Source organism: Myotis daubentonii, chromosome 1 (assembly GCF_963259705.1).
Source record: "Myotis daubentonii chromosome 1, mMyoDau2.1, whole genome shotgun sequence".
NCBI classification, from domain to species: Eukaryota; Metazoa; Chordata; class Mammalia; order Chiroptera; family Vespertilionidae; genus Myotis; species Myotis daubentonii.
Window position 1 is genome coordinate 218,764,654 of NC_081840.1, and position 14,141 is coordinate 218,778,794.

The 14,141-nt window shown below is 46.3% G+C and overlaps 1 protein-coding gene across 3 annotated transcripts; it reads right to left on the bottom strand.

Moving 5' to 3' along the window:
* Nucleotides 1-33: 33 nt before the first annotated feature.
* SMIM20 (small integral membrane protein 20) lies at nucleotides 34-13,091 on the bottom strand. Of its 3 annotated transcripts, none has more exons than XM_059673975.1 (3): nucleotides 12,872-13,088; nucleotides 1,555-1,611; nucleotides 34-749 (listed from the first exon to the last, which is right to left on the bottom strand). In XM_059673975.1, exons 1-3 carry the CDS (start codon nucleotides 12,978-12,980, stop codon nucleotides 658-660), a joined length of 258 nt encoding a protein of 85 aa, XP_059529958.1. In that variant the 5' UTR covers nucleotides 12,981-13,088; the 3' UTR covers nucleotides 34-657. The 3 variants fall into 3 exon arrangements, with proteins under 3 accessions (XP_059529958.1, XP_059529968.1, XP_059529977.1); XM_059673985.1 differs by having other exon boundaries at nucleotides 34-780; nucleotides 12,872-13,084; XM_059673994.1 differs by lacking the exon at nucleotides 1,555-1,611 and having other exon boundaries at nucleotides 12,872-13,091.
* Between the last annotated feature and the right edge of the window lie 1,050 nt (nucleotides 13,092-14,141).

Sequence of the window (14,141 nt, forward strand, 5' to 3'; positions counted from 1 at the left end):
ACACCACCCACTCAAATATCTAGCCAAATATAATCTAGTCAAATAGCACTTCATTGTTATAATTTAGTGCATTTATAAGAAAGGATTTACAAAGGAACCTAGACAGTTGTCAAGTAAAAAGAAATCATTTTAATATGCTCAGTTTCACTTCTATTAATTCAACACTGATGCCTACTATGCATGCATTCCCATTTAGTCTGACTTGATTCCTACGCATTTATTTCCCAACACGCAGCCACCTTTGGCGAGTTAGTTCATCTGAACTGTTTATTCTTAAAGAGGACAATGAAGGTTGTCCTGAAAGAGTTTTATCAACTTTAACGTTCTCAGCGAGACCTCTGAGGCTCCTCGGCATGGTGGGTTTTCACTGAAATCTACTTGGAAGATGGCAAAACAGACTCGGACCCTCCCAGGTCTCCTGGTTGCTTGTATTCATATCACAGCACACGGTTGGGTAAGAAGTAGAGACTGAATAATAAGTAGCTCTCCAAACACAGCTGGGCGAGGCAGCTTCATTTGTAGAAAGTAAAGCGAATCACGAAAACCTTCCTAATGGTGTGATTTGTTCCAGGGCTCTCTGGGTATTAAGAAGGGAAGTATTAGTCCTTGTGCACAGTAATGTTTACGGCATTACAGTTTTCTTCTCCAGCCGTCGTCCTATATGAGGTGATTTATCGCACTTGCTGCAGAATGGAGAGCATGAAGATGTCTAATTTCATAATCAGAGCTGGTGACAGCCTTCTCATTTCCTGCCAAATGGATCAGACCACACTTTTAACCCTATAGGAGGAAACGTGAACAAAAACAGGGTTCGTTTTTAAACTTCCTATCACTTCCCTCAACCCCCAACAAACAAAATGACATCAGAATTGGGTTGTGCAGTTGACATGCAGCCTGAGAAGGCGGCCAGCTGCCGGAGCCCTGGAATGAAGGCTGGGAAGCCATGGCGGCCACGAGAGGCTTTAAATGGCTCAGAAACGGCCCCAAACAGGAAGGTATGCCTCTGGCCTACTTAAAAACGAAATAAAAAAGAATGTTGCCGCAGATTACAAGAGTTTGGGTTAATAGGCCGGAAACCTCTCATTCTCAGCCAACTTGGATCATCTTAAAGTAACTAACCATCCAGCCAGAAAGGGAACTTTTGAGCTTTTGTACAAAGCAGAATCCCGCCTCAATTAAAACAGCTCACGAGTAAACAGTGAGGGTAGTGTTTAAATAGGTGCTTGGTAAATAAGTCTGCGAAACAGCTATTCTCCCTCCGTATTTAATTGTACATGTTACACTTTTACGCCTACTTATCAAAGGCTAAAGAGGAGAGTGCAAACTTGCAAAGAATATTCTGGAGGGAAATATTAAAATGAAATCTCAAGGAGGCACCTATGAGGTGGCAACTGTTGTGAAATACGCAGCAAATCACAATCCAGCCTCTAACTGGAATTTCTCCCGCTGCAAAGCAAACACACACACACACACACACGCATGCATGCATGCACGCACGCACGCACACACAACACAACAGTACAACTGAGACTTTGTTTTGATTTTTAAGTTTACCTGGTGGCTGCACGTCTTCTTGAACAATGCCAGCCCGGTTTATAGCTTGTTCCTTCTCTGAGAAACACAACAGAAAAATTACTTTTTAGCAAGAAGGGGAGACCGTGGTGGTGGAAAGACTTGTATTTCCATGGGACGACAGGACAACCAGAAACCACTTTATATGAGTGCTTTTAATTCAGAGATGCCATTACTAAAAGTTTTCATGTTATGGCAGACAGATCCTATAGCAAAAAGCCTGGTTTTTTTCAGGAAAAGCAAGCAAGCCATATTTCAAGAGAAAAGCTCCCAACTAACATCTCTTCTCTGTGTGCTCAGCATTTTTGGAAAGGCAACAAAACAACCGAAAAAAACAATTTTGAAAGAACTGGTGGGCGTGATATTATGAGAGGAAGGCTGCTGAATTGAAGGAACAAGTACAATTAACAGAAAACGATGTAGTTTATATGTCTAAAATGTACTCCACTGAAGGAGTAGGCCCAGAGCTAAATATGCTATGTTTTTGATAGGAAATAGAGCAGAAAATTAATCTTTGGGTGGGTGGCTTTGGTTTGGGTAATTGAAGCTTCCCTAATTGATTGCAGGTGCTGTGCCAATTAGACGGTGCGTGTTAGCTACAGCGGCATGGCGGATCTCTTTGGCGATGTCCGACAGGCAAGGGCCATGAGAAATTGGGCATTTTATATCTGTGGGCTTCAAGCATCCTGACACGTCTTTCTGAGTGGTTTAGAATAAACCCAAGGCCTGTGAAGACAAAGACTTATTATTCTAAGTATCGTGAAAAACAAATGGTGGCTTTTCAGGGGAAAGGCTTGGAGCCAAAGGATGTTTACTACTAAATTACAGTAATTAAGTGCTGTAATCAGACCTTCGCTGTAATCAGGCTGACAGTGTTTCTTTAAATCCACATTTAGCTCTTATTTAATATTAGGCCATTTTCTTTATTCTGGCCTCTGAATTCTCCTGAAGTTACACAAGCATAAAGGTATAGGAAACAGGGTTTTGCCCAAGCCAATAGTCATTGAATTTGCTTCTCCGGCGATGTGGCAGAAAGTCAATCCTAAGTGACCTGCCTGATAGTTTTATCAATGCTAAGTTTTGCTTTGGCCAATATACAACTGGGAACTAGGGATGACATGAATCTTGATATCCAGTTCTAAGAGGGACACAGAGAAGACAGAGCATAATGAGGCCCATTACAGACAATGGCCGGCCGTGGTCTCACTGGGCCTCCGTGAAAAGAACGGCAACCAAGACCCTCTGGACCAAGATGTGCCAAAGACTTCTTCTACCGGGAGGGGATGACGATGGGGCCTCTAAGGCAGGGGTGGGGAACGTCTGGCCTGAGGGCCCTATAAGGCCTCCGAAATCATTGGGTCTGGCCCTGCCAAGGCATGAAGGGTGAGTTAATTAGACGTTTGACCAAATATAGCAGGATAATTTTTAAGTTGATAATTTTGTATGGCCCAAGAATGATGTTATAAATACCCAAATGGCCCTTGACAGAAAAAAGGTTCCCCACCCCTGCTCTAAGGCATAAGTCTTTCTAATATAACTCAACAGGTGACCTCATTTCCTAAGAGGTTCAAGTCCTAAAAGACTGGGCCCTACCCCAGTGTCAACATGGAAGTCTCGAAGTATGGAAGTGTCTCAAACATGCTCTTAGGAAATGCTAGTGAGTTAAAGACTATACTGTCCTTGATTGTGCCAGGAACTAAAATATATAATTTTCACCCTAGCCAGCTTGGCTCAGTGGCCTGGGGACCAAAGGGTTCTGGGTTTGATTCCGGTCAAGGGCACATATCTTGGTTGCAGGCTCCTCCCTAGCCGGGGCACTGGTTGGGGCTCCTGCAGGAGGCAGCCAATTGATGTGTTTCTCTCACATCGATGTTTCTCTCTGTCTTTCCCTCTCTATTCCACTCTCCCTAAAATCAATGGAAAATATCTTTGGGTGAGGATTAACGAAAACAAACAAACAAAAAAGATACATTTTTCCACACCTAAAAGGTCTATTCTCTAGTATTAGGGAAGAGGGAAGTGAGTTTTTTAAAAAACTGATTGCCAGATCAATTGATTGCTAGACCTACGGCTGTAAGGAAATCAGACATCCTGGCATACCGAACACATTCTCTGAGAGGCAGGTACTGCAAAGCCAAAGCAGTGGGCGGACTACCAAGCATCACAGGAAGTTGACTTTTGAGGCAAGGACAGAATGCCTAACTGTGTCTAAGCTCTTATAATGCGATGGAGAACCGAGTAAAGAGAAAGGAATCCCTGTCCTCACACATTCTTGCTAATTGCTAATGAGGTTGGAGAGGCTGAGGATTTAATTTAAATAGACCATAATCACTTTATAATCCTTGTCCTTATGCAACCACCTCTTCTTCTTTTTTAATGGCTTGGACAGGCAATTTAAACCGATTTGCTGAACCAGTTCCTAACAACTGATAACCGGAATTAGCAACCCATCTACATGCCTGGTTCTTCAATCCATTAATGTTTTATAAATACTCTAAGGCCAGAGCAGTCTTATATAAATTCACATTTTGACACAAAGACACTGTTTGTGAATGCAGAATGCGCTAAAGGAAAACAAACTGGTCCCTCAGGATTTTGCAAGTACCTCTTGATGAGGCTGACAGTTAGGTTTCTATTGTGTTATCATTAGAGAAATAGCAGATGTCAGGGGGCAACGCAGAAGTCAGGGGGTTTAACTATGGGAACAGATCAGGATAAGCTAATGACTGACTTTTCAGCAATGAGTGTGTGCTTCTACCTTGAGTGAAATGATTAAAACGCAAATATGTGATCCTGGGCCTGGGGCTCTGCAATGCCGGTTGGAAAAGGCCCCGTTCGGAGTCTCAGCAAGCCCGACTCTGCCCCCTGGTGTTAAGGCAGTGGTTTGATTTGTAGTTTTAATTGAGGATCCTTACCTTGTAGTCGCAGGGCCAAGGTGCATTATTAAGCTGGTAATGCATGCAGACCAGGAGGTTTTTGTATGGTAGTAGAAGAGATCACCTAATAATTTTTAAGTCTTTGAAAATGAAAACATATCCTTATATTTAATGGCCATATTGTCCAGGTGTAGACTATGACCTCAGGACCTCCCAACCCCATCTCCTCCTGCCAATAAGCAGCTAAAATAAAAGCAATGCACAACCTAAGTAATGGGACAAATGGCAACATTTGGTTGTCGGCTAAATATTAGATAATAGCATTGTATCGATATTAAATTACCTGGATTGGGTAACTGTACTGTGATTATGTAAGAGAACGTCCTTGTTCGTGGGAAATACATGCTGGTGTTTAGGAATGAGAACTCGCGTATTCAACTTACTCTCAAATGGTTCAGTAAAACAACAGTAATAATTCTACTAATCATAGATATAATTATATATGTATATGTGTCTCTATGTATATGTAGGTATAGATTTGTTATATTTTACATATGGGGGAGAAACCAAATGTAGCAAAATGTTAACTGGTGCCCTGGCCAGGGGGCTAGGTCGGTTTGAAGCGTCGACCTGTACACCGAAAGGCTGCGTGTTTGATTCCCAGTCAGGTCACATACCTAAGTTGTGGGTTCAATCCCTGGTCAGGGATGTTTCTCTCACACCCTCTCCCTTCCTTTCCCTTTAAAAATCAATTTTTAAAAAATCCGTAAGTGAGGATTTTAAAAAAAAAGGTAACTGGTAAATCTAGGTGAAGGATAGACAGGAATTTATTGCACAATTCTTGGGTCTTTTCTGTTGTTTTTTTCTCTTCTTTTTTTAATAACAAAAATACACAACTGCAAAACAAGTGTAAGGAAGTCAACAACACTGTGACTGTTCCATGATGATTACTTCAAAGTAGCTTTTTTCAAATAGCAAATATAAATTTTAAAAACTACTTTCCCAGGCTCCCATCTGCTGCTGTTGCCTGGACACGTTCATCATCCAGATGTACACGGGGTGATCCAGAACTAGACAGGCTCTGGCGGCGAGTGTGAGCGTGAGCCAGCAGCCGAGGGGACCAAATGGCCACTAGAGGCACTGGCTCCTCCCAACCCCGTAAACACTTTTGCGTCCTCACCAGAGTCTAGTCGAATCCAGAGAGCTCTGTAATGCTGGTTAGAAAGTGAGACTTGTCTGTGCATCTCATTGGACTCCACGGTGGAAGGAATAACAAGCATATTCTAAGCACCTCGCATGTGAAAGGGAAAAAGCCCTTCTGGTATGATTTGCGCACCAAGTGATTTCGTGTAACCGTATCCGGACTCTACAATATACTGCTGGTTGGGAGCAGCGAGTGCAGCAAACACAACCGAGAGGTAGGAGAACGGAGAACCGTGGCTCTTACATGTAACCCGCGCTCTGCTGTTAAACACTCCTCGCTGTCAGGTGAGAAGCGCAGCAGTAAGCAGCAGACAAGGTTGGGGAGTTAGGGGCGTGTCCACCCAGCAATATGCTACGTGACCTTGGACAAGTCCCCTCCGTAAATGAGAGGACAAGGAGCACAGGGTCTCTGCAAAACTGTGATTTCATGCTTCTGCAGATCTAATAAATTTCAAAATGAGCAGGACCGCAGAAAAGGATCTGACTCTGTCTCATGTCACAGGCTGGCCTAAAAGGCCATAGACAGGTTGCCTGAAAAGGCCTTATTCAGAATCACTGTCTGGTTCTGCTATATGAAGACAGATTAGGCTTCAAGCTACAGCATCTGTTCTCGGCCCTGAACATGGGCAATTCAGACAAGCCACGCTTTGCCAACAGGATGAAAGCTAAAGGCACGTCTGGGATTCCCTCAGAAGCACAATGGTCTCCATACTTCTTGTCTGGGATCACTGACCATGAAGGCCAACTGCATCGTCCCAGTGCTCACTTCCGAACCGACGTAGCACGTGCAGAACTGACCTGCCCTTCACATCACGCTGAGTCAAGTCTGGCCGAGTCAGCGAAAGAGCTGAAGATCACAGTGAATGTGGACGTGAGATCCCATGAGGCAGTCTTGTGACAGACTTGCCTGATTGTATGGAAGATCTCCTGGGCTTGACTTTACCTCAGCAGCCTTCTCCTCTTTTCTGCTGCACTGTGTCTTATTCCAGCAGGGGCCCTGGAACCTCCCGGACCCCGCACTCCCCGGACCCGAGCTGGCCAGCATCAGTCAGGCTAGCCCAGCTGAATGGCCCACGCTGACTTCACACCTGAGCCCTACATGGCCTCGGCCCCTCCCTTTCCACCGTTGGCAATTCTCAAGGACTGGATGTCTGCCCTGCCCCTCCAAGAACTGTGGGTTTCTCCTAGGTCTGCCTGGAATCGCGAGGAATGTAAACGTCTGAGGGGCCGTCAGAGAGGAAGACCTGAGAGGAGAGGCTGAGAGGAGAGGCTGAAAGGCAGGAGCAAAAGAGCAAAACCAAGAGGACTGGCGGGGCGGGCAGGCACAGAAGCCCAGAGACGGGAGGGTTCCAAGGAAGGAGTGCCTGGCTGGTGTCTGTGCCTCCCACGGACAGACGACCCGACCTCCTGTATTACAAAGCGGACAGAAGTCATCATCTGAAGTGCCCACGGCTTCCCAACATCAAACCTAATATAGCTGCGTCCACACCTGCCCCTCCTCTTGAGCTCACAGAAGGGTCCTGCCTCCCGTCCAAGGCTCTCTCCTCCATCTGGTCTCACGACCCCGTGCCCCCTCCCACTCTATGCTTGTCTTCTCTCTCCAGCATCTTTCTTTGTCCAGAGATTCTTTTGGCTCTCCCTTCCCTCCCAGACCCCTGGACCTGCTGCAGATACACTGTGTCATGCTCTTCCCCGTACAGCCAAACTCCTTTAGTCAACTTAATACACTATTTACTCTTCAACCCACTGCACTCTGCTTTCTGCCCACCACCAAACCGTCTAAAGCATTCTTAACAAAATGATCTATGACCTTTACCTTTTTCTAAAAATAAAGATAATGGCTATTTTCACTTATCCTCCTGTCTCCAAAAAGCCTGACCCTGCTGACCACACCCCTTTTCATGAAGAGCTGTCTTCATGGGGCTTGTGACTACAGCCTCTCCTGGTTTAAATGCTCTCGCTCTGGGGCACCCCTTCTTGGTCCCCTCCGAGGGCCCCCTTTTCCTGACAGCTTGCTCTTCCGTGTCCACCAGCACTCTGGTCCTTGGCCAGCTTGTCCCTCTCAATCTCTGGATGCTGCCTGGGAGCTCTTACCTCAGTGACTCTGACCCCATTCACTGCTGACACTGCATGTCTAGCTCCTGCTCGGACCCAGGACCTCAGCTCCAGACTGGCACCTCCCCCTGCCTCTGGGAAATCTCCAAGAGCACATCCTGGCACCTAAAACTCAGCACACCCCAAATGCAACTGGCTTGTCCTCGCCCCCAAAACTGATTCCTTCTTGGGTTTCTGACTAAATGACCTGCACCACCATCTCCTCAGAGGCTGGAGCCAGAAAGCTGGGTGCCATTCTCCTTCCTCTCCCTCCCTTTCCCTGCGGCTACTCAGTCACAAATCCATGTAGCGTGTACTTCTTAACTACAGCTCCTAAAATCAGTACTTCCTCCCAGTCCCAGAGCCACCACCCTGGTTCAGGCTCCAGTCACCTCTGGATGTACAGCCTTCCTATGCCTGGCCTTCCTGCCTCCAGCCGGGACCCGCCCAGCCCTCCTTCCCATTACAGAGCAACGCCTACAAAGAATGAATCTCATCACCTCGTTCTCCCGATTCAAATGCTTCAGTGATCCTCCCCTGGCTGGACTCTGAGGAGGCAGAGGGTCACTGAAGTATTGGAATCAAGTGAGAGGATCAAATTCAAAGAACAAATGGCATGACAACCGCCACAGCAGAAGACCTGGTTCTCTATACTTTCTGACAAACAGGAACGAACTTTTCCAGTTACAAAGTCTCACCGAAGGAATATTAAGATGTATTTCAGAATGAAGAAAGCTGAAACTCGAAAGGAGTGAGATGCAAGAAGGACTGATGCCTAAAGAATGTGGGTGAAGAGAAACGATCAGCGACTGTAGACACACTGATTTAGGGAGCATCAAGCACATGGTAGGACTGAGGCTATACATAAGACTAGGATGGGGCTCAGGCGTGCTAAGGTCTTTGTATATTTCATAGGCGGGTAAAGATACTGACTAACTTTAAACAATAATCATAAAGTAATAAAAATAAAATGGAAAACTTTTAAGCTACATAGTACAGGAGAGAAAAAATAAAGCGTTAAGGCACAAAAGGAGAAAAAGGAAGTATAGAGATAGAAAACACAAAATAAGATGGAGAAAATAGAAGTAAACATAATAGTAAACATAATGAAAATGAATTCAATGCAACAGTTAAAAAGATAATCAGATTGGATTAAAAATCCAGTTTAGCCCTGGCCGGTATAGCTCAGTGGTTTGAGCCTCAATCCAAACACCAAAGGGTCTCAGGTTCAATTTCCGACCAAGAGCACCTGGGTTGCAGAGTTGATCCCTGGCTCTGGTCAGGGCACATGCAGGAAACAACTTTTCAATGTACCTCTCTCACATTGACATTTCTCTCTCTGTCTCTGTCTCTCCCTTTCTCTCTCCCTCCCTATCTCCCTTTCACTGTCTCTAAAAGTCAATGGAAAAAATATCCTTGGGTGAGTATTAACAAAAACAACAACAAAATAAAGGCTGACTATAAGAGGATAGATATACCAGGAAAATATTAACCTAAAGAAAGTTGATTATAATATCAGATAAAGAGGGAGGGAGGTATATCTGGGGTAAAGACCCTTATATAATGACAATTGAAAACATTTCTCCAGAATATTCTAGATTATGTGCACCCAATAACATGGCCTCAAGATATCTAAAAGAGTTAAGAAGCTTGATCCGTAACCAACATATGTAGAACCTGTATCCAACAATCAGAGACTAGACAGCATTCCAAGCACTCAGAGAACATTAGTAAAAATTGATCTGTGCTAAGCCACAAGGCAAATCTTCACCAATATCAAAGAATCAAAATCACAGTCCACATTCCTTGACTACAGATGCAAATAAGGTAGAAATCAGCAATAAAATGTAAGCAGACAGACCACGTGGCTACTGGTAGAGAATGGGTAGTAGTTGGGGCCTGGTGGAAGCAGGGAGACCAGCTCAGAGCCCAAGCAGTGGGTAGAGGAGGTGGGTGGGACGAAGGTGAAGTGAGACAGAGAAGTGCTCTGACTGTCTTGTTCCATCAGGTACACCCAGCACCTACCAGTGACAGGTGCACAGGAAATACGAAAATCCAGGGTTTTGGGGTGTTTTTTTTCATCCTCACCTGAGGGTATGTTTTTATTTTATTTCATCTTATTTTATTGATTTTAGAGAGGAAGGGAGAGAGAGACATCGATGTAAGAGAAAAAAACATTGATCAGTTGCTTCCTGTGGGTATCCCCACTGGGGATCGAACCCAAAACCTAGTGTATGTGCCCTGACTAGGAATGGAATCCCAAACCTTTTGGTGTACAGGATGATGATCCAACCAACTGAGCCACCCAACCAGAGCTAAAATCCAGGTTTAAAAAAAGCTATTTTTAAAAGCTAAATAAATGCTAGTTGAATGTGCTGAAATTAACATAAACTCTGTCCTCCTTCCCACCGTCACCAATGCCTCCTGCCTGGATCCTAGTTTCCTGACAGTCCAGCCAGCCCTGGGTGTGTCGACCTGCCGAAATCTCGTCTCACATCTCTGCCCTCGTGGCTCCTTATTTTTTAAACATTTTTCTGGGGTGGGTAATATAAGGCTGTTTTCGGTGTTTCCACACCTGTTATCTCATTAAAAACACCCCCAAACCTGTCAAGTCAGTCTGTAAGCTCCACTGCTACAGATGAGGAAACAGGCTGAGCTCAGAGAGGTTAAGGACTTACCTTAAGGGCCCTCATCCTATAGACCCTCATCTGCCTTACACCCTTTCCTCACTCCTTTAGAGGCAGTATCATGCCCTGGTACACCAATCTATGACTCATCAACTGTGGGTCCTTGTACAAATACTTAACTGTTCCAGACCTCAGTTTGCCCACATATAAAATGGGGATGATGCTCACATAGCAGCTACCCCAAAGGGCTGCTATGAGAACTAAATGAGTTAATATATAGGAAGGACCTGGAAGGTTGCCACACATAGTATATAAAAGGAACTTTCAGTAAATACTAGTTGTTTAGTATTATTTACCTGTTTAAAAAAAAAATCAGTTGTGACTCTCAAATAAGAGTTGGGCGAATGAATTAAAACTGAGCCATAAAAGTGGGCAGGCGTAGACTGCCTTCCAATTAAAATGCAGATACTGTGGCCACTCACAAAATGGGCACCTAAAAGGCCTGATTGGCCTGTATCAAGTGACTCAGACAGCCACGGATTCTAGAGTATCCCTTTAAGACTGCTGTTGGGACACAGGGCACAAACCCACACCTTGATCATCTGCTCTGGACCAGGATTTCTCAGCCTTGCCACCACTCACATTTGAGGCTGGGTGATCGAGAGCATCTGCCGGGCACTGCAGAAAGATCTGCAGCATCCCTGGCCTCTATGCACTAGAGCAGCGGTTCTCAACCTGTGGCACGTGACCCCTTTGGGGGTCGAACAACCCTTTCACAGGGGTCGCCTAAGACCATCGGAGAACACATATATAATTACATATTGTTTTTGTGATTAATCACTATGCTTTAATTATGTTCAATTTGTAACAATGAAAATACATCCTGCATATCAGATATTTACATTACGATTCATAACAGTAGCAAAATTACAGTTATGAAGTAGCAACGAAAATAATTTTATGGTTGGGGGTCACCACAACATGAGGGACTGTATTAAAGGGTCACGGCATTAGGAAGGTTGAGAACCACTGCACTAGAGCCAGTAGCACACTCACCCCACCCCACCCCCCACCCCAGTTCTGACAAGCAAAATGTCTCTAGATAAAACCAAACATCCCCTGGGGGGGACAATGTCATCCCCAGTTCAAGGGCAATGCTCTCGTCTTCAAAACTGAAACTTTTCTAGTGGGACCCAAAGCAGACGCCCTTGTCCCATGTTCAATTCTAGAGGCTGCATCAAACAGCCTGTGACCCGGATCCAATAAGGAAGGATGATGGAAATAGACTATGCTGGGCTTCACACAGTCCTACACCCCCCCCCCCGCCCCCCCTCTTCCCCCAGGCACCGTACCTAGCTGGAAGTCAGAAAGCAGAGGCCATTTTAATCTTGGCTGATGAATAGAAGCTACAAGGGAATTTAAATGTGTATTTAAAATGCTCTGCCTCCATAAACCAAAGGTTGTAGCATTTGTAATGGGCAGAGCATTTATACGGAGCTTTTGCCTTCAAATCGCCAAGCTATCAGCTTCTGCTAATATTCTCCAGGGGCACGGTTGGCCCTCTTCCATCTTCAAGATGATTCAGGTTTCCTGGAGAACAAAATGAGCCTCTAATGCCTAATATTTTTTCTCTGACAGATGGTTTCAGATGTATCAAAGTGCTAATCCTTGCTGAGGTATAGGTCTCAAGGAAGGAGAGTTTGGCTTTTAGTATGATAGGACTTGAATGATTAAGGAGGAAAATTACTCCCAGGATATATTCACCATTGTCATGTGAGCAACCAGCTTAAAATGAAGACAGCAGAATCTGAAAAAAGATTTGAGGAAAGAGAGGAAAAACTAAAAAACCCAGGTTAGCAGTTTAGGTTTGGAACATTTCCGCCCAAAGACATCTCTGGGAGTGGAAATGAAGTTGCCAATAAAATCATCTTCAAGCTCAGGAAGATTAGGATTCAATCTGTCTCCCCCCAAAATCATCATTTCAGCTGCAGTGTGTGCAAGCTCTGGAGACAGAGGCCTGGGTCTGAATATCTGCCTTGCCACTTAGGAGCTGTGTGACCTTGGGCATGTTAGACAACCTCTCTGAGCCTCAGTTTCCCCACCTGTATGACGGGTAACAATACCTACCTCAAAATGAGGTTAAAATTTAATGACCCAGTGTCTGCCTAACCGGACACATGATAAGCATTCAGTTAATGTTAACTGTCAGTATGAACTAGTATTTAGTGTCGACCTACTAGGTGCAGGCTGCTTTCATGACCACCTCTGAGTCTCAGGGCAGGTGAGGGTTTGATTTTAGGTATCATAGAAATAGTTATTTGCTCAGGATCCGAGAGACTGAGTCATGCATCTACGGTCACAAAGCTGCCCACAGCAGAATTCAGACCCAGGTCAGCCTGACTCGGGAGCCGAGATCCGCCCGCGTCGCCACGTGGAGAAGACGGGACAGGGAGTTACTGGGAGTTACTAGGTCACCACACGCGGTCAGAGGTCACTCACTGTATTCCTCCGGCCGCATTAGGGGCCGGAAGTAGATGGGGTAGAAGGCGGCGCCGATCAAGGAGATGAAGCCGCCGAAAATGAGCGCGGTCCGAAGGTTCTGGGACATGGCGCCCGCGGGAACTGGCCCGGCCGGCTCTGAACCCCGCAACGCGGAATCCCGCTCGCGCTGCCGGGTCCTGACCCGGCTCGGAAGAGGCGGAGCCGCTTTCGCTTCCGGGCCTGGGGGCGTGGCCAGGAGGCGGGGCGGGGCGGGGGCGGGGCCCGGGTGGGTGGGGCCAGAGGCGGGCTCTGGGGGCGGGGCTTGATGGGGGCGGGGCCTCGGACCAGCGCTCCGCCTCCTGCGCTCCCAGGCGGTGTAACGCACCTGTGGTCACTAGAGGAGGCTTGGGAGTGGAGGCTCATTGCTCTCCATGACGCGGACCCTGTTCTGCTCCCTGCCTTGCCCCTCCCCCAGCCTGGCTCCCACTCAGCCGCCCCACCCACCACTCTTCTGACCTCTTTTGCCCCACCCTCCTTCACTACGCACCTCTCCTTTCCTTCCCTTGTTGAATCGATTTTAGCAACTATCCACCCTGAGCCCTGTGCTCTCTGGGGCTCGCTGGCTCAGTCCTCATTTTAGTCGGCCCATTTCACCGGTGAGGGAACCACGGTTTGGCTGACTGACGTTGGACAAGTCCCTTGGCCTCCCTGAGGGTGATTTGAGGGGATTAGAGACAAAGGGGCAAATCGCCTGCCCCAGCATGGCCTGCAGGTGGATTCTGAAGCCCGAGCCATAGGACCTTCTGGACCAAGACCATCCCGGGAGGAATGTTGTTTCAACATCCATGCTCCAAGAAGACTTTTAATGATTCTGTTTTCCCTCCCTCCTGTCTCTCTGTTCCCTTACCAATGAGGATGGGGAGTAAATGGGAATCAGCACAGGGCAGTGAGCCAGCAGCCAGTCCCACAGATGGGACCTTGGGACTCTGACTTATTGCTGGGGTGGGAGGCGACTGAGGACAGACATCTGCTTTCTCTTTCTGTGATGGCCATCTCTATCCTTCTGGGTGGGCTATGCCTGCATGTGACCTGCCCAGGAGTATACTGGGCAGATGAGACTAAGATTCCTCAGACTGGACCGTCACTCAGTCTTTTACAACTAAGAATGATACCTGCAGCTGGGAGCTGGGGAGCAAAGAGGATATTTATCTTGACCCCAGCAGCATTATTTAGTCCAGAGAAGATCTATGATCTTTCAAAAATGGTGTGCTGTCAGAGCACAGGTTCC

Excerpts from the sequence above, each read along its gene's own strand:
- SMIM20 (XM_059673975.1), bottom strand. The coding sequence starts at position 12,980 with ATGTCCCAGAACCTTCGGACCGCGCTCATTTTCGGCGGCTTCATCTCC. Across the intron at positions 1,612-12,871 it reads AATGCGGCCGGAGGAATACA|AGAAGGAACAAGCTATAAAC; the intron begins GTGAGTGACCTC and ends TGTGTTTCTCAG. Across the intron at positions 750-1,554 it reads AGAAGACGTGCAGCCACCAG|GAAATGAGAAGGCTGTCACC; the intron begins GTAAACTTAAAA and ends TCCATTTGGCAG.